At 40.2% G+C, this 21,119-nt stretch overlaps 1 protein-coding gene across 1 annotated transcript in view; it reads left to right on the forward strand.

The window, feature by feature from the left end:
- The window catches only part of LACTB (lactamase beta), a 46,479-nt gene extending 28,337 nt beyond the window's left edge, over positions 1 to 18,142 (forward strand). The window contains exon 6 of the mRNA XM_063445905.1: positions 17,308 to 18,142. Within this exon, the coding sequence (XP_063301975.1) occupies positions 17,308 to 17,830 (523 nt within the window). The 3' untranslated portion in view covers positions 17,831 to 18,142. The remainder of the gene's footprint in view (positions 1 to 17,307) is intronic.
- The last annotated feature ends 2,977 nt before the right edge of the window (positions 18,143 to 21,119 follow it).

Here is a 21,119-nt window from a genome sequence, read left to right on the forward strand (position 1 = left end):
TCCGGTCAGCTCCCTCTGCAAGTCCCAGTGTAAGTCTCGCGGCCGCGCTATGACCCCGCGGCTCTCGCGAGACTTACACTGGGAGCTGACAGGGGAGCTGACCGGACCAGCGCGGAGGAGAAGGGAGCTGACAGGAGCTGCAGGAGAGGTAAGTAAAAACTGCAGGGAGGAAAATTAGGATAACAAGTTATAGTGTGAATACCAGAAATTCTCAGAAACAGTTAGCCTAAACACGGTCAGAAATACATCAACCGAGATTACTTACAAGTCTTGTCTTAACTAGAAATATTCAAATATTACGCAACACACTTTAGGGCTGCTATAAACCTTGGGAGATCCGTTAGTGGCTTAGGTTTATATATCAATGTTATAGTATGGGAAAAAATGGTTCAGGCACTCCAAGATCCAGAAATGGCAAATTTATTGAAGCCCAAAGTGACACTTTTGTGACACTTTTGTGTCACTTTGGGCTTCAATAAATGTGCTATTTCTGGATCTTGGAGTGCCTGAACCATTTTTTGCATACCCTATATACTCGAGTATAAGTAGAGTTTTTCAGCAATTTTTTTGTGCTGAAAAACCCCAACTCGACTTATACTCGAGTCAATGTCTGTATTATGGCAATTTACATTGCCATAATACAGACAAGGGGCTGTGTAGGAGGGGGGCTGGCAGATAATGTTTACTTACCTCTCCTGCAGCTCCTGTCAGCTCCCTTCTCCTCCGCGCCGGTCCGGTCAGCTCCCCTGTCAGCTCCCAGTGTAAGTCTCGCGAGAGCCGCGGGGTCATAGCGCGCCCGCGAGACTTACACTGGGACTTGCAGAGGGAGCTGACCGGACCGGCGCGGAGGAGAAGGGAGCTGACAGGAGCTGCAGGAGAGGTAAGTAAACACTCTCTGCCAGCCCCCCTCCACTGAACTGCCAATGCCACTGGACCACCAGGGAGTGAGAGCCCCCCTCCCTGCCATGTATCAAGCAGGGAGGGGGGACGAAAAAAATAAATATAAATAATAAAAAAAAATAATAATTAAAAAAAAAATGAATATAACAAAAACATATAAAAATAATAATAAAAATGCCCACCCCTCACTCATACACACACTGCATCACACACACACACTGCACTCATACACACTGCACTCATACACACACACACACTGCACTCATATACACACACTGCATTCATAGACACACTGCACTCGTACACACACTGCATTCATACACACACACTGCATTCATTATACACACACACTGTAAATAAATATTCAATTAATATAATTTTTTTAGGATCTAATTTTATTTCGAAATTTACCAGTAGCTGCTGCATTTCCCACAATAGTCTTATACTCGAGTGAATACGTTTTTCAAGTTTTTTGGGGTAAAATTAGGGGCTTCGGCTTATATTCGGGGTGGCTTATACTCGAGTATATACGGTACTTTATAATTGTCACTGGAACCTGGTGCTTGGTCCTGGTTTGGTTGCACCCTGGCTCAGATTGATGGGATTGAGTGCAGTTCCTATTGTCTATTGAAAATGATAAATATCAATGCTGTATGAAGTAATTTCAGTTTTAAGTGCACATATGGAGAAGATAGAGCTGTCATTGGCTGACTCCCTCACGAGAAGATGCATGGAGAGAGTGCCCAGCATTGGTTGGGCTGCTGGTGTGGGACAGTCTGAGTGCTCAGATGGATAATCGATACATTATCTTTTTAGTTTCTGGCTGGATTTAATGTTGTGTATACATACCGGGTGGGAGTAGTTCAATAGATATACTTTGTAGACATTTAAGAAGTCGACCTGGGCTCTGGAGTTAGCAGGGATGGTATTTCTGTTCTCTTGTTGGAGCACACTTATTGGCTCATAGTCACAGTGCAGACAAGTAATGTTACTTGTGTTCTGCTTCCAAACTACGACGTGGCTATGAAATGTAAGCTCAGCTGCCATTGTCAAGGCATACCACTTAAAGGGACTGTCTAGGCAATATAACTTCATTGAAGTGGTTATAGTAAATGGAGTGCCCTGGTGTCATCCATCATCTCTCTGTTCAGTATTAGAGCAATTTTCGAATAATTTAATATTAAACAAGAGTTTTCTACCTCCTGCAGCTCTATCCCCATTAGGGATTTGGTGGAGGAGGTTACAATTTAACTTGACCTTACCGAGTGGGCAGCTATGGGATGTCAAGGATCCTCATTCAATGTTAAACCATTTGAAAGCAGTTTAACAATGAAACGTATGCAGGTGCCAGGGGATTTAAGGGACACTAACCATGTAAATAAGAGGAAGTGCTTACAGTGTCTCTTTTAGTAAGTGGAACATTTAAAGTAACTCTCTCACCAATAAGTTTCTATTTTGACCTTGTGAATTGTTTAATTTAAAATTACGTTTGACACCCATCTTGTATTAGGCCGATTACCTTTACTTTATATTCCATACAAAATGTCCGACAGCGTTTAGTAACTAAGCATAATGAGGGGGGCAATAATCTTCCCATGAAATGTACTTTGGAATGAATCTTGTTAATATAACATGTTGTATCTTGCAGTTTCTATCACAACATGCTATACACTACAGACAGAAGACTGGGGGATATGACATTAAGTATGTCATCACGCTCTGTGAGCATAGTTTAATGCTTGAGTGGGAACCTATCTGTAACTGCTGCTTTAACATAATTATTAATATCTCATTAGGAACATCTCAGACCAGCCATGGCTCTCATATGGTGACTCCTGCTTTCTGTCACACAGTGCAACCAGTAGAAAACATACCGTTTAATGTATGGGAGAGTTAGAGGGGCACATTTGTTTCAAGAGCTATAGCTCTGTCTTTATGATCAAAACATGCATTAGATACACTAGTTAGTATATGACCTGCATGGGCACTAAAAACCAAATAAATTACAGGATGGAATGTAAAGTGTGTATTGTATGTAAAGTTTGATTGGTTACTGCTATTCATTTCAATTAAAAAATAACTTTAAAGTCACCCAGGCCACTTCATCTCAATGGGTGCAGTTGCTTGCATTGTTCACAGTGTAGGGTTAAATCCTCCTCTAGTGGCTGTCATACTGATCGCCAATAGAGATGATACCTAGGTACTGACTGAGTAAAACTTGGTCATGTGGCATGATATCCCCCATAGGAAAGCATTAATTGATATAGTGCTTTCCTATGGGGAAGCTTGGATCCACACGCATGCCTTCTCCATAACGTTGCATGAGAAAGAGCGGTAAGCATTAACACAGCATTCTAAATCTGGTTCTCTGCCAATAGTGCCTTAAAAACATAGGTACTTTTCTGTTAGACACACATCATTTGTTATCTACAGATTATTTACAACATGTCACAATCAAAAGAAATTCATAGACACCTCTAGAGCTCATAAAAACATACAAAGAAATAATCATTGTGCTCAAACTCCCACTACTTTTGGCGTCAGCAATGGCTATAGTATTCATCAGCCCAAATACACATAAAAAAGAAAAAAGTTAATCACGCAAACTCCTATGTACATTTAAATAACAGATGTATTTAAGCAATGGCCACTAAAGTATTATCTTGCCTGTCCAATCAAGGCAAACCTTTTTAGGTGAGGCCTATGCTAACAAGTCACCGTACTACCTTGCCTCTAGAGCAGTGCTCCTCAGCCCTCTCCTCAAGGCACATCTAACAGTCCAGGATTTAGGGATTACCCAGGTGTGTCCACGGTGTTTAAGAAAAAAAAAAGTTTTTTTTTTTAAATACACACACCTGGGTAATCTTGAAATCCTGGACTGTTAGGTGTGCCTTGAGTAGACGGTTGAGGAGCACTGCTCTAGAGCACAGTTCTTGGTGTAAATCTGTTTGGAAAGGATGGTAAGACCAGATCTAATGCATTTGAGCACCACTGAACTACAGCAGAGTCACACAGCCTACATAGAGAATGTTTGGGACAATTGTTAATCATCCCAGGAGTCTTGTCATTCCAAATTGTATAAAATAGTCCACAAAAAACTTGGAAAAATATTGCATGGGGCATTAGATGTTGCTGTATTTTCTCATCAATGAAGTGAGTATTGCAATGTTATGTTTGCTCACTCAGGTTGCCTTGCTTTATATTGGGTTTTGATTAAACATGTAATATTCATTGCTAAAATGTGCAGCGCTTCAATGGATCAGACAAGGGGCAAATACTTAAGCAGACATACTGCAGTCTGTTGATTCAGATGTTGGTGGGTGTGGGAATATTAGACAACTGGCCGACTGCAGGCCTCCGACGTATGATCATAGAACAATGTCTGCATACTAGTGGTTCAAAGTACAATATACTGCACCTTCATCGACCATAGCAAAACTAAACGGCAGACAACTTTGCTAATAGAATGAACTGACCTTTTAATTCCAATTTACTACTATTACTTCATCCATTTGAGTGAAGCCAGAGACTCTGAAAGGTCACAAAAAGAAAACAAACATAAGTTTCTGGGAAAGGAAACAACTGCCAGAAAATCCTTGAAATTCCATGCTTTGATATATGTGGGTACTTGAAGAGTTAATACCCGACTGGCATTTGTCACAATTCTGCAACTGTCTTCATGTGTTATCCCACCCTTCTGGAATTTCAAAGCTAATTTGTAGATTATTTCCCGTATTGCAGTTCTTCTCTACGTCCCTTTTTAAGTATGCAGCCTCAGTGTTATTAAACCTCAAACAGTAGCCCAGAACATAATTGCTTGCAGCTTCAAAGGACAGACTATAGTCCTTTAGTTTCCCCCACACCCACCTTAAGTGATTAATTTAAATATATATATTTTTTCTTCGTAAATTATACTGTTTTCAGAATGGCCAGCCACTGCAAACAGAGTTAGAATCTGATTTATGGGTTTAATTCAGTAAATGGGAAACTGCAAATTTTAGACCAAAATCAATAAGTAATTTTCTCAACTCCATCAATTAATTGTAAAATTTATATGTAATTGCGAGTTTAGTTAATGTTGTAGTGGGTGTGGGATCGTATGATGTGATATTATGAGACATATATAGTTTGAATAGAGATTACACATGCCATAAGATTAATTTCTAGGCTCAAGTACAATTCTGTAAAATCTGTGAAATGTAAAAATTACTTAAATGAACACTATAGGGTCAGGAACACAAACATGTATTCCTAAACCTTTAGTGTTAAACTACTATTTAGGTGGCTTGCCTCCCCTTAACACTTGGCTTGGTCAGTCAGCAGTTCCTCATAGAGATACAAATTCAGCGTTTCCATGCATAGCGTGGAGACACTGAACAGCAGCACTGCCCCAGGAAGCACCTCCAGTGGCCATCTGAGGAGTGACCACTGGAGGTGTCCCTAGGGGGCAATTTAAACACTGCCTTTTCTCTAAAAAGGAATGTTTACATGAAAATTACTTCAGGGAATGATTATACTCACCAGAACAGCTACGTTAAGCTGTAGTTGTTCAGGTGACTATAGTGTCCCTTTAAATACCATGAACTGTACAGTAAACAATACCCCATATCCAGAGCCTGCCTGCCTGCCTGTGTGTGTGACTGCCTGCCTGTGTGTGTGTGTGTGATTGTCTGTGTGACTGTGTGTGACTGCCTGCCTGTGTGTGTGACTGCTTGTCTGTGTGACTGTGTGTGTGTGACTGTCTGTGTGACTGTCTCCGTGTGCGTATGTGGCTTTCTGCCTGTGTGTGACTGTAACTGTGTGTGACTCCAATTCTGTGTGTCGCTGTAGCTGTGCCGTTGTGTGTGCCTGTATGTGTGACTATCTGCCTTTAACTAAATGTCTGCATGCCTGTAACTGAGCGTGTCTGACTTTCTGCTTGTAACTGTTTGTGTGACTTTCTGCCTGTGCCTGTGTGTGTGTGACTGTATACCGGCAACTTGGTGGGGAGTAGGGGCGCCGTTAATACTTTTGGCACATGGCGCCTAATGGCCTAAGGCCGGCCCTGCCCATATCTTCTTAAAGAAACACTCCAAGCTCCATAATCAATACAACTCTCTTAAGAGCTGGAAGCTGCTGTACAGTGTAGGGTCTAGCAGATAGCGACCAGCCTGCTTAGGAGCTTCTCCCCCTTTGGTGTTAGTGGTGGAGGTAGGGAGTGGTGCCTGGCAAAATTGTGTTACTTATAATGGGACAGGAGCATCAGGGCACTCTTGGCACCATAACTACTTTGGAAAGCTGTTGTTGTGGTGCTGCTATTGTTCCTTTAAAAAGAATTCTGGAGGGATTCTGGGATTCATACTTAGTTAATGATAGATATCTTTACAAGATGTCATAAAGTGTCTGGCTGCCAGCATAATTTAACAAGAAGTAAAGGAGTCCCCTCAATACTGAGGTATTTTCCTCATTCTATAGCATTTTGTATAGAAGTTGTACAGAAGACCAACAAAGTCAGATAAGGTGCATATTTGCAATGCTCCTAGCACCATATGTGCCATTATTATGGGCAAACAATCACCTTACAGGAACACTAAAGTGTTAGGAATACAAATGGTGCTCTAGTCACCGTTTTGGTGAAGAGGCCACCGTTGCAAAGGTTAAAAAAGTGACTTTACTTACCTTTTCTCCCCCAGAGCACTGGTCTCTGATGTTCCATTCCACTTCTTTCTCTGAGATCATTGAGTCCAATGCACTGGGAGACTAGTGCATGTGCACGGCAAAACGCAGCGCTGCGCCAATCCAATGGTTTCTCTGAGACTGTGATAGAAATAGAGGCCACAGGCAGTAAGCACTGTGGCATACACGTATGGTGGCAATGAAGGAGTTAATCTGTTTTGTCTGGGATTTGAATGTGAGGAATTTTAAATCTTGTGGCAGTTGGTCAGTTAGACGGGTATCTGGGCAGAATTGATGACACAGCTGTTTCTGGGGGGCTGGAGCTGGCATGGGATTGGTTGAAAATTGCAAGCAGAAAAAGAGCGGGAAACTGGAACAGTATATAAAAAGAATCAGCACAAGTTTAATCCTGTCAGAGTGGACTGAAGCAGGATTGGTGCGGATGGACCCTATACCCCCCTCTCTTTACTTTTATTTAATTGTATTGTTGTGATGCTATGAAGCATTGGGGTAAAAGTCATCCTCAGGGTCAAGTTCTGAGGAAGGATATGGTGGTAGATGGTTTTAAGTAAAACGCGGTCAGGTTAGTTATGACTGACTGGCTATTTGGTGGTTAATAAAGTTAAAAGTTTTGAAAGGTGGTGAACCATATGTTTAATGGTTATGGTTACAAAGTTATGATTGTATGCCCCTTGAGCTTTGAATAAACACCACGGCCAAGCCCATTGAAAAGTAATGAAACATTGTCTGTGGTTAGTGTGTGGTCTTGTTTTATTTATATGAATATTGCCCACCATACATATAGCAGAGGCTAACCATGCACTTAAACTCTGCAGTGAAAACATTGCCGTTCTGCAGCTGCAGTGGTAAATGGAGAAAACATGGCACCCAGAGCACTTCATCTCAATGAAGTGGTCTGGGTGCCTGCAGTGTCTATTTAAATGCAATTGTTATTCTAAAACCCAATACTATCCAGAGATGAAATAATACATCTAATAACATAATTTTTACATGGTTACACTGCATTTAATAAATAGGATGTCACAATATAACTCAAAATGTACAATTTTATGCTTTACTGTCGAGGGGTTTCCATTACTTGGTAAAAGTATGCAGCCACCCACCTTATGATGTCGTGTAAACATCTCCATCACCACCATTTAAATCCGTAAGGATCTAGGAATCTCTCCAGACTGATAAAAGTTTATCCAATGTTAAGATGATGGCGGAACCACACTGCTTACCTATGTGGGTGACCTTGTGTGAGCAATAGGTTTAACAGCCCTATTCCCAGAGTGAAGTGCGCTCAAGGATTTAATTGATTAATTATTTTTCCATTTATAAAGGCGATTCATTGATTTATAGCTAGCCTGAAATAATAGAAGAGTTGTTTAGCCACCTTATCGAGAACGATCACCGGTGCATTTTCTGTATTGAGCAATGGAAACCCAGCATGTGCGTGACTGTGGATGGGTGCGTTAGAAAATACACAAAAGTAAATCCTGTTTTTATGGGAGAAGAATACCATCGAGGGGCTCTGGAGCCATAATAGATCAAAGTATGAATTTCTCAGAAACTCCAAGATGGTATTCATTTTCCTAAATATATTCTTCACTGTTGCGTATCTTTTATATTACAAGATTGTGGAGGGGTAAGATTAGCGTTGGGGTTGGCCCCAGGGTTCCTTTCATCTTAGGGTAGACTGCAATAGACTGGTTACACTCTGGTGCATTGATATCCATCTTTATTTTTAACTTTTAAATAATACACTGGTTGTTTTGATCCCAGGTTGTTGTTGTTGTTGTTATTATTATTATTATTATTATTTTTGTGGTTCTAGCGATATATATTATTTATATTGCCTTTAGCAACCAGTTCCATATACTGGTATGCTTGATTCTAAGTGGACTTTTGTATTATCTTATATTCTTATAGAAGTATATCATTTTGGCATTGGTATCACCTATCCTTTGTTTCCTCCAATCAGTGATTAGGATGCCTATACCATATATACTGCAGTTGGTCACTTTAAGAGTATCTACCATATTATTACACTGTGTGTGAAAGTGTATACCTGAGATTTCATTGTCTGCATAGCTGCTGGATACTTTGCACTATACTATATGGTGCCATTCCTATTGCTTTTATAGGATTTGGTGAAATTCCTATACCCATCCAGTTAGAGCTTATTCCGTTTGTCTAACTCCCTCTTCTCTCTGTATATTCAAAGCCTTTTGGATATCAGAAAAACCTTTGCTTTTATATTAGTTGATTGTGGAGGGGTAAGATTAGTGTTGAGATTGGCCCTAGGGTTGCTTTAATCTTCGGGTATCGACTGGACATGCTGTCTGTGATTAATGATAGTTATAATACACTGTCCAGCAGTGTCTGCATTTCACTGTTTTCTTTTTATTAAATCAGCCCTCCTCCAGTAATTTTAGCCCAGTAGTGAATTTATTTGGGAAACCAGAATTACACTCTTCAGCAAGCCTATTGGTATCATTGTCTGGTGCAGCTAGTAATAGGTAACTAGATTTCCACTCAAAATCGCTATCCCTAGGATGAAGCTGTGCTGTGCTAGTTATATTTCACTAGTTCTGCTTACATTAGTCATTACCTTCACTGTATCTTCAATTTCTCCTTTTTCTTTTTTGTTATTTTACCATAAAATTGTATGCCTGAAAAACAAACTTTATTCCGGAAGAAATCATTAACCAATAAATAACTAAATAAGAGAGAGAGAGAGAGTACCTGGAAATAAATGACTGCAATCGAACAGTTCTGAATTTGCTAGTGTACCAGGAAAATTCCTGGATTGAGTACACATCAGGAGTCAGAAAGTCACGATTCCTAAAATATTATTCTTGGCATTCAGTATTTTTACATTTCTGTGGCATTATCTAAATGTTCTCCTTTGCGGGCTCCGAAATATGCCTTCTTATTTTATCCCATATTTTGGCCACTTATGGTCTACAGACAAGACCTCCTCTATAGAATGAAAAGTAATGACCAGTTTTGCCCTCAAAATGTGATATTTGTGTAATTAAAATTCTTAATCTATTTTAATTTAATAGATTTGTCTCAGTAAATAGATTATTTTTTTTTTTACACCTGTTAAAAAATATTGTATGCAGTAGTTACATTTCCATCTTTTCGTGTTGTGTCCAACCATTTGGCCTATGATGTCTCCAAGTCCCAAAGAGTATAGCGCAAGTGCATCATTAGACATACTCTTGTTGTGCAAAGGGCATTCAGGGCAATGAACCCATGTTATAGCATGTCAACAATGCTTTATACAGGAAAAGACCTTTGTGGAGCCAGTCAGCGTGCCTTCCAAGACTGTATGTCAAGCTGACACCACATTTTACGGCTGGAGCTACCCCCTACGGTGTTACCATTGATGCTCGTGGCACCACTGGCTGGTACATCACCCTGCATGTATACCTATTATTTTTCTTTTTTCCCCCAAAGTGGAAATTGATATATATTTTTGTTATAGCCTCAAAAATAAATATATACATTTTTAAATAAATATTCTTTTTAAGGCACGAGATGCGTACATAGCACTCCAAATTAGAACTTACACAAATTTTTTTTGTACACTACACTACTGTTCAGCGATATCTAAAATGTAAACAATATACATTTTCAGAAAAATAAATAAATCGGGAATTGAGATACAGTATTCCTTGTCTTGTGTGTGTGTGTATGTGTGTGTATGTATATATAGAAGTTATAAAAAAAAAGTGTGAAAGGGCAATTGTTAATTTTAAAATTAACTAAAAACTAAAATAAATAAATGTCATGTAAACATTTTGCATGGATATTTATTTTCAATGATGGTTTATTTAGTTTTTGAAATACAACACTTTAAATAAACAAATTTCCAACGTGTCATGACATGTCAATTATTACTAGAAAACAACAATCTATAGTTTGCACATGTCCCCATGACCACCTCCCAACTTCATTGCATTAACCAACTGTTTGGTCACATGAACTGCAAGGAGGGAAGCCATGAGGGGAAAGAGAGAGAGAGAGAGAGAGAGAGAGAGAGAGAGAGAAATAAATACAGAAGTGGGACAAGGAGGTGAGGGGCAAAAATAAACTTGGTGATAATACAGAAAATTAAGGCCAGAGATCTGTAGAGAAGATGTCTGTCCCAAGGCAGAATGTTTTCAGGAAAGAATTGTGACTGCTGTTGCAAATTCCCAAAGTGCCTGCGTAACATATAATATACGTTATTTTTTTTTAAATAATATCAACATACAGTAAACAATGTTGCCTGGCTGAAGCCAAATATTCTTTTCCTGGTTTGTCCCCGATCCTCCAGCTTCTATCGAGAGGGTGACTGACAGAGAATTTTGTTTCAACTGTAGGTGCTATTTGTGGTATTTCGTTTTGGAGCATAATGGGGACAGTAAGTGTGGGTATTTGATACAAAAGCTACCTTGTTTATTCAAAGGGTTTATCAGACACAGAGTCTTTAAAAATAAAAATATACATTTTCTGTCCTCCTTTTTAAAATGTTATTTTAGTTATTAAGCCATGCAATAACAACATTTATTTAATAATTGAAGTGACATGTCTGTGTTGGCCACTAATTGTTAGACATTAAATGGAAAACGTAGAGTATAATTAAGTAAACACTTTATTACTAAAAGAGGTCACATGGTGAATTCTTCGCAAACCCATTATTTGCACAGCATGCAAGCAGCCATTATATTCATGTGACCAGTTTTTTACTTACTACAGTCTAGCTTGTTCGAACTGACCAAGCTGTAAGGTAGATAATAGAAGTGGGGAACCAATGTGCCAATCATGATATTCAATAACTATCCTAGCCCAGCCTGCAAGTCTTTGTTTATGTCATATTCACATAGATTGATGCATGTTCAACCTATCCTATTCAATCAGAAATTAAGCTATTAAAGCTCTATATGAAAGAGCAAAGAACATTTCACAAAATATAGATGGCTAGATGCAAAACTTGTGTTTTCCAGATCAAATAGACCAGTATTTAGTGGAGTGGGACAGTCTCTATTTGGGGTTCCCATGACACGTGTCCCAGGTGGTTCCTATACAAGTGCCCCCATGTAGTCTCTGCACTCTCTGTCCTGCCTTCATACCTCCTAGTGTCGGGGAGGGGTATGGAAATCAACCTCAGTTGAAAAAAAATAATACATAGAATATATATCTAAGTACATTTAAGCATTGATTATGCAGTGGTATTTGGCAAGTCAGGTATATGGAAACACTAAAGGCAGCTTGCTCAGGCAATCACAGGTGAAGTGTGCATGGGGACGAGTAGACTTTTTATTGTGTACAGGTGCAGTTGCTATGGCAATGAATTTAAAATCGTGCCTCTTTCTTTCATGCCAAGTTTCAAATTAGTAAATTCTACCCAGCCAGGCCGGAATCCGTACATGTTTATCAGGGCTATTTACTAAAGAGAGAAATCAAAGTGAATTTAAAATTTAAGGTCAAAGTAGCTGAACTTGAAAAAGTTTCTAAGTCCGCTTTAGCATTAAACGAAAACTCAAGCATTAGGAATACAAATGTGTGTTCCTAAAGCTATAATGCCCTAGTCACGATTTAGGTCCCCCCTGAGGGTTAAAGTTAGCTCTATAAGAGTTAACTTACTTTGCATTTCACACCAAGCTGCTCAGTATGACAGATGCTACAGGCAGGTTATATAGGGACATTAGTATTAAAGGAACACTATAGGCACTCAGACCACTTCATCTAATTGAAGTGGTCTAGGTGCAATGTCCCTGTTCCTTTAAACAACCATCAGAGGCACTTCCTGCATCTGTGAAATTATGCTGGGCTTACTAACGCTGTGCATGAGGACTTCAAACGTGTTGAATATCACATGGAAAAGCATAATGTTGCCACTGTCTGCTGCTGATGTTGGAGGAGGAGTCCAACACCGCACCGAGGGACCTCTGAGCTGGACCAGGTAAGTGTTTAAAGGGTTATTTAACCCTTTATCGATGGGAGAGTGGCACTAGGACAGAAGGATAATATATGCCCCGTTTCCACTGAGTGGTATGGTCTGGTACGCTATTTTGAGTGTTTCCATTATGAAAGTGGCCCATACAACCAAACCATTCCTGGGCCCCCTTCAGATGTAGGTCCATATGAAATGGTACGGTACGGTTACGGCAAAGCTACTGGCGTCACACTATACAATCCATTGATTGGCGGACAGGAAAACGTCATTGCTCACGACAAATGAAAGGCTAGGCATTTGGTCTAAACCCTGCATGCCCCCTGGCGGTCCAACTTGGCGGTCCAACGCTCACCTGAAAAGGCTGGACCATTCTAACTCTTCCAAACTGTACCGACCTGAACCATACAGCTCAGTGGAAACGAGGCAACAATGTTCCGAATACAAAGCCGTAGTCCGAACACTATAGTTTGTCTTTAATATAGGGACATTGCGATTAAAAAATTGGGCTTCGATGAGGGGATTTCTCTCCTAAAGAGCTAGTTAGATGTATGCTCAGTGTGTCGTCAGATTAGTAAAAAAGTGCTTTAAAGTGTAAATAGCAATGACTGCAAATAGATTTTAGGGCTGAAATAGCAATATGGAGACTTTGAACCGTGCAATAACTCTTTGTATGAAAACAAATATCTTTTACATTTTATTTTCTTTGTATAGAATGTTTACTCTCCTCTGTCAGATTACCTCAGATTTGTACATACCGATAACTAATTTGTATGCCATTCCCTGTCCTGCTGACAGGCCGGTTAGTAAAGGTTGGTGATATCAGTTAGGGTGCTCGTTGGAATTTGCAGGCAACCTACAGAATATTCTGAGGAATTTCACATCCGCTCATTCTTAAAATGGAGCAGATTCCAGGCACACCTGGTATTATCAAATTCCAATTCACTCAGACTGTGATCAGGTCACATAAAACTTCCACAACTCACAAGAAAGCAATCCACACCCCAGGGCATTTCTGTGAATGTGGAAACTTTCAGCATAAAGGAATGTTTAGAGAAGCGGTCAAGAAACCACCAAAAAACCTACACAATATTTCATTTCTTTCAGACTGAACAATAAATGTGTCCTAACATGACCCATTTAAGAGGCACTCTACGAGCAGTGGCGTACATACCAGCGCCTTGAAAAAGGCGCTTGCATAGCGCCGAAACGTGTGTTAGGTTATGCTTTTAACTTGATCACCGGCACTTTGTGTGTTCACTTGGTGGGGGGAGGTAGATGAGATTTATAGGAGTTGATGCAATATCAGTTTGGAGCTATTAGTGTTCTACAGTCAGTACTGTCGGGATAGCTTTGCTCAGCCATTCTGTAACATTGTTAGCAGCTACTCTTGAACAGTGTTAGCAACAGTAGTATCCGTTGTTACCATAATTGAAACTTGCCTTAAAGCTACGCTACACAAACGCTTGGAGTGATCTATCTTGGTTAGACATATATCCTAGACATAATTTCTGTTATGCAAGCAGCAATATACTACAGGTTTAAAGCTTCTTTGGGGCAATTAACCCCTTTCTAGACAGCACGTCTTAGATATTCCGTTTAAGCTTACTATTCATAACCTGCTTTAAAGCTACGCTACAGAATCTCGTTGAGTGACCTATCCAAGATAGATATCACGTTCTAGATATTATTTCTGTTAAGCAAGCCGTCATCACTCATTAGCAAGCAGCTATACTTTACAGGGTACAAGCATTTTGGGGCAATTAGCCTCCCCTTTTTAAGCAGTATGTCCTAGATATCTTGTTCAAGTTTACTACCTATAAGAAACAGCAGTATACCATATAGGACTTTGATGTTCCTGGGTATATACAACTGATACCTTGTTTATGACTTTCATGTCCAAAACTATATATCAATTTGCAACCTTATACCAGACTAAGTAATTGCTCTATCTACAAAATATATTATTTATCCTCATTCCATATAGTGTTCCTAGTCCACACACAGTTTACCTATCATATAGACTATATGGAGATTTAAAGGAACCTTCAGGTGTATGGTTAGGAGGATTGAACTGCTCACTCCCATCTCATATATATATACACCACTATCTCCCCCCACTTTTATTATTTATTATTCTTTATTAGATGTGTTAGTATATTTTTTACAAGTTTCCTTTATTTTTCTGGGGAACCTATATATACCCTATAATAAAGGTGTTTTTTTTTATTTCTGTCCAGCAAGGGTAGACTCATAGAATCTATTCTTGGTGCTCCTGAGCTCATTTGGGCTTGTGACCACCTCCAGTTCTCATATTTTGCCATATATCCAAGGGTTAACCCCTACATTCGATTCTGTGGACACACTAGAGATCCCATTTATTGGGAATCCAACTACTTTATACTTAATTTTGATCTTGTCTAGTAGGAGAAGCTGACGTGATACACTTACTCTGTGTTTTTACTCTGGCTGAGAATTAATGTTGGGAGTTCTATACCACAAATGAGAATTATAGAACATTTGCGCCAGTTTGGTAATGCCATAATGTGCTTAAAACAAAATAAATCCATATAAAAACTAAATAGTTTTATTAGAATAGTTACTATGCAAGGATCCAGCAGCGGAAGAGTTAACCAGTGTGGCTAAACATGCCTTCCTTTATCTATAGGCAAATGGAAATTATGGATAGTTTTGCCCCCTGGTGGCAGCTTTGTGGATGGCTTCCAAGACGCTGAACGACTGAAAATAATCAAAAAAATGCTACCCAGTAGCAAGATAGTGACAAACCTTTCAAGTCACAAACAAACAATGTAATATATAATATTTTTCCAGGAAGTGGAATTTTTTTATTTTTTGTAGAACAAACAAACCCATGTGTTTGACATCAGCAGACATTAAATATAATCTCTACTCTTACTGTACACATTTAAGGAAAACATTTTGAATGGAAGAGGCATTAGAATGAAGAAAGTGTTAAAGTTCCTTCTAGAACATCCCACCTAGATGAACAATCGTCATAGTATGTTATTTCAGGTTACATACTGAGCATCCATAGTGAGCTTGTGAGACACGGACTGATTTTCTAACACACTTATTAACAGTTGTGACCCAGGGCTAGTGTTTGGGATGTGTGACCTGTGTCAACGCACCTGCACCAACACAGCCTGCTCTTAGGAGATTCCTGGTATGACATGTGACACGACTCGGGACTAGTATGTGACTTCTTGACCTATTAATAATCAGGCAACTAAGAAAGTAATTCACAAGACCAAAGTAAGACTGCTTTCTAAAAAAACATTTATTGTATTTTAAGGACAGAAGGATATGGCTTAAGTTGCTTTTATCCTTCATACATGGAAATCTTTCCAGCATTTTAAATATGTAAAAAAGGCGAAATGGGGGCACACTCGGAACATGCATTTCTCACATGGGGTGGTAAAGACCAACATTTATGGAAAATACAGATTAAGGAACAGCGCACACACAAAATATAATATAGCTTTAAATTTTACAAGGCCACCATATGGCCATGTCTTGTGACGCCCACCACTATGTAACAGTACCCCAAAATCGGTGGGTCCTACACTAATAATAACATGGGAGATTCTCCTCAAATTTCTGTTACTGTGCAGTCGCGGTGGGCTTAACACAATACGGTGTAGCTGAATCCTCATAGTTGTTTGCCAAGATAGGTGATTTTAAGAAGCTTTATAAAATTTAAAACTGTATTTTTGTTGTGTGTGCTACTCCTTAATTTATAACACCAAAAACAAACTTGAACCAGAGGTGTACAGCAATAGTGTGTATATATATATATATATATATATATATATATATATATATATATATATATATATATATAAAAATACAAAACCTTAAACACTTCTTGTTCCTTAATCTGTATTTTGAATAGCATGTATTGCCATTGTATGTAGGATGAGTTTGATATGTGACAGGCCTAGTTTTATCAGTAACATGAGCAAAATCTTGTTTGAGAACTAAGCATGGACTCACCGAAGGCAAACTATTCAGTTTTTATACACTCTCAAATCTTTTGTTTGTCAGAACAAATGGTCAAATTCACTGAAAGGGTCACTATAGTCACAAGAACCACTACAGTTTCATGTAGTGGTTCTGGTGTCTATCGCTTGTCCCTGCAGTCTTTTTAATGTAAACGTTGACTTTTACATTGGTGCCTCGTAACACCTCTGGAGGTGCTTCCTAACTCAGTAATGCACAGTGTGTAGCACTGGCATTCTGTGTCTCCACGCGCTCCATGGAGACGCTTAACATTCCCCATTGATTCGAGGAGATGCTGATTGCCTTTCTGTTGAAAAACATTGGATTGGCTGACAAAGTTTGGCGATCTCACCCATGAATGCGGGGGCCAGCCAAGGCGAGACAGGCACGGTCTGAGCGAAAAAGGTAGGTTTAAAACCTTTTCAAAGCAATCTCAGGGGGAGCTAAATAGTTTCACACTGTAGTGTTAGGAATACGTTTGTAAAACATAGGATGCTATATGCATGTTATTTTTCTTTGTTCCTCAGCCATTTTACAGATTTTTGGTCCACCAGAATAGATTTTGCTGTTAGTAGTTGTTTGTGCCTCATTAATACTGTCGTAGTCGTGTTTGCCATTTTAGAGTACACAGCACTTTTCATAAATATCTAATAATTATTATGACTTTAACTACATATTTTTTTTTTTTTAAAGTCATCATATTGTTCTAAAACTAGGTTGGGAAATGTCTATTCAAACATGTGTGATGTTAAATGTGTTCTCTTCATTGTCTCCTACAGGTTTTACAATTTCAATAAGAAGAAGCGTCTGGTGAACACGCCGTACGTGGACAATTCATGTAAATGGGCAGGTGGTGGTTTCCTGTCCTCAGTGAGCGACCTCCTCACCTTTGGAAACGTTCTCTTGTATAGTTACCAAGCCAAGGCCAATTCTCAGATACTGCCCGGATACCTCAAATCAGACACCATCTCTATGGTTTGGAGACAGGTGCCGAACACTGAAATGTCCTGGGACAAAGATGGCAAATATGCAATGGGCTGGGGGGTTGTGGAAAGGAAGCTGGATTTTGGTCAATGTAAGCACCAGAGGCATTATGTGTCCCATACAGGAGGAGCAGTAGGGGCCAGCAGTGTCTTACTAATCCTACCTGAAGAAGAGCATAGTATATTCAGTAATCTGGAGGCAAGACCACCAAAAGGGGTGGTAGTCACTATAGTAGCCAACATGCAAGGTACTGGTCTCAACAGCACAGCACTGAAAATCGCATTGGAGTTTGAGAAAGACAAAATGAAATGCTCATAAGATCATACATATAAAGTGCTAGTAGAACATGGGTGGTCACAAGGCAGAGCCCAGCTTTTGAAAAACTACAACTCCCACGTTGCATTACCAACTGTAAGGATGACAAAACAGTATGGGAGCTGTAGTTTAGCAAAGGTGGGGGATTTACTTCCTGGGTGCCACTTGTGCCAACCTATTTTATTCAGCCATAATTATTAATTAATTGAAGGGGTTAATGTACTGTGCAATACAAATGTGACTTTCAATTGATTATGGTTTAAAGTGTAATGAAACATGTGCTGAGACATTGGATTATGTGATCCTAAGAGTCATTCATTAGTAGCTCCAACAGTAATAGCAACACTATTGACCTCCAGCAGCTGTCGGCTGACATTGATTCACAACTGCTATCCATCCCTTCCCTCTCCTGTCCCTCACTGGCCATCTCCACATATAACACTACCCTCACATCTGCCTTGAACACTGCAGCCCCACTCCAAACATGCACCTCGAGGAGAACACGACCCCAACCTTGGCATAATAAATCAACACGCTATCTGCAGAGTTGCTCCCGCTGTGCTGAACGCTCCTGGAGGAAGTCCCGCACCCAGGCAGACTATCTTCATTATAGATTCATGTTGCTTTCATACAGCGCAGCCCTTGCCCTAGCCAAACAGTCCTACTTTTCCTCTCTCATTAGTTCATGCTCCCGCAATCCCAGACGTCTCTTTGACACTTTTAATTCCCTTCTCCGCCCTGCTGTGGCCACCCCCCAAACTAACCTTACAGCTGATAGCTTTGCATATTACTTTACTGACAAGATTGAACAGCTAAGGAAACAATTCTCCCCTCCTTGCCGTTCTCTTTCTCAACCACACATAAATCATGCTTTCCCTACCCTTCAGACTTTCTCCCCAGCTACTGAACAAGAGGTGGCTGCACTTCTCCATTCCTCTCGCCCCACCACTTGCCCACTTGATCCTGTCCCATCTCACCTCATCAGAGCTCTCTCCCCTTGTCTTGTGCCTATCCTAACACACATCTTTAACTGCTCTCTCTCTTCTGGCACTGTTCCTGCTGACCTTAAACATGCCACTGTAATACCTATCCTGAAAAAAACATCTCTTGACCCGTCCTCCCCCTCTAACTATCGTCCCATATCCCTGCTCCCTTACTCATCAAAGCTTTTGGAAAGACTTGTCTTTACCCGTGTGTCTCACTTCCTTAATTCCAACTCTCTCCTTGACCCTCTTCAGTCTGGCTTCCGCCCTCTCCACTCTACTGAGACCGCTCTTATCAAAGTGACTAATGACCTAATCTCCGCTAAATCCAAAGGTCACTACTCCATATTAATTCTCCTTGACCTCTCTGCTGCCTTTGACACAGTTGATCATGCTCTCCTCCTTCAAACTCTTCAATCACTCGGTCTCTGTGACTCTGTCCTCCTATCTCTCCCAACGCTCATTTAGTGTCTCCTTTTCCAAGGATACCTCCTCCCCTCGCCCTGTCTCGGTTGGAGTTCCCCAAGGCTCTGTCCTTGGTCCCCTTCTATTTTCTCTTTATACTGCCTCTCTTGGAAAACTTATTGCCTCTTTTGGATTCAACTACCACCTGTACGCTGATGACACTCAGATATACCTCTCCTCACCGGACCTCTCCCCGGCCGTCCTGCAACGTGTCACTGCTTGCCTCTCTTCCATCTCTGACTGGATGTCGTCACGCTTTCTCAAACTTAACCTCTCTAAAACTGAACTCCTTGTCTTTCCTCCTCCTAATACTGATCCTCCTCTCTCACTCTCCCTTCAAGTCAGTGATATCCACATAAGTCCATCCCTACAAGCGCGCTGTCTTGGCGTCATACTTGACTCTGGTCTCACCTTTGAGTCTCACATCCAGTTTATTGCCAAGTCCTGTAGGTTCCAACTCAAAAACATAGCCCGCATCCGCCCCTTTCTTACGCAAGATGCTACCAAGGAGCTTGTCCATGCTCTAGTAATTTCCCGCATGGATTACTGTAACCCTCTCCTGATTGGTCTCCCCAAAAGCCGTACTGCCCCGCTACAGTCTGTAATGAATGCTGCAGCTAGACTGATTTTCTTATCCAGTCGGTCCTCTCACACCTCGCCCCTCTGCCAGTCCTTACATTGGCTCCCTGTCTCCTATAGGAGTCAATTCAAAATGCTAACCCATACATTTAAAGCACTGAACAATTCCAGCCCCTCTTATATCTCTTCACTGATCCAGAGGTATGCCCCTCCTCGTACCCTCCGCTCTGCCCTCGACCACCTCCTGACCGCTGCTCGCACCCGTACGGCCAACTCGCGCTTGCAGGACCTCTCACAGGCGGCTCCTCTCCTATGGAATAACTTGCCTACTGCCATCAGACTCTCCCCTAGTCTTCAATCATTTAAGAAGGGCCTTAAAACCCATCTCTTCAGGAAAGCGTATGGCCTCTCAGAGTAATCTCTCCCTTACATACCTGTCTCTTGCTCTCCTATGGGATAGTGCTTTGCTCTCTCCTCCAGCTCTGCTTCACTCCTACTTGATATTTCCTATCCTAATGTTTCTAATACCCCACCTCCTATAGACTGTAAGCTCATTTGAGCAGGGTCCTCTTCAACCTATTATTCCTGTAAGTTTTCTTGTAATTGTCTTATTTATTGTTACATCCCCCCCTCTCAAAATATTGTAAAGCGCTACGGAATCTGTTGGCGCTATATAAATGGCAATAATAATAATAATAATAATAATAACACAGTAGTCTTTGTCCGCCAATCCAATGATTGGTATTCCTTCCTTGTGCGGCCATCAATCTTTGTTATGGGCAATGAGATGTTTGGTTTCAGGCACTCTGAACAGCGCAAAGGAGGTACTTACACAGCTGTATAACTACGCACAGATGATCTTCTTTGTTAATTACATAATCGGTGAAACGGTATGAAGAAGAAAAAAAAGCTAAAATTGTATCAACATTAACCTTTGTTAGATCTTTTGCTGATTCAGAGGAAAGTAAAGTGTTAAACTGCATTTAGCAAAGGTTAATCTATTAACAGCTATATATTTATGTCAATAGAATTGACATTTACAGCTTTTAAAATATAACAAAGGAAATCTTTTAGTATGAAAGATTACACTAATATATATATATATATATATATATATATATATATGCGAGAGAGAGTTTATCCCTAAATCCACATTAATCAGAAGCACTCATTCAACCAGAGTCTATACAGGTACCAAGTTAAAGTTCAGGAGCACGGAGCACTGACACCATACACAAGCTGTAGGTATCTTAAAGGATCACTAT

The sequence above is a fragment of the Pelobates fuscus genome, chromosome 3 (genome assembly GCF_036172605.1).
Source record: "Pelobates fuscus isolate aPelFus1 chromosome 3, aPelFus1.pri, whole genome shotgun sequence".
NCBI lineage: Eukaryota > Metazoa > Chordata > Amphibia > Anura > Pelobatidae > Pelobates > Pelobates fuscus.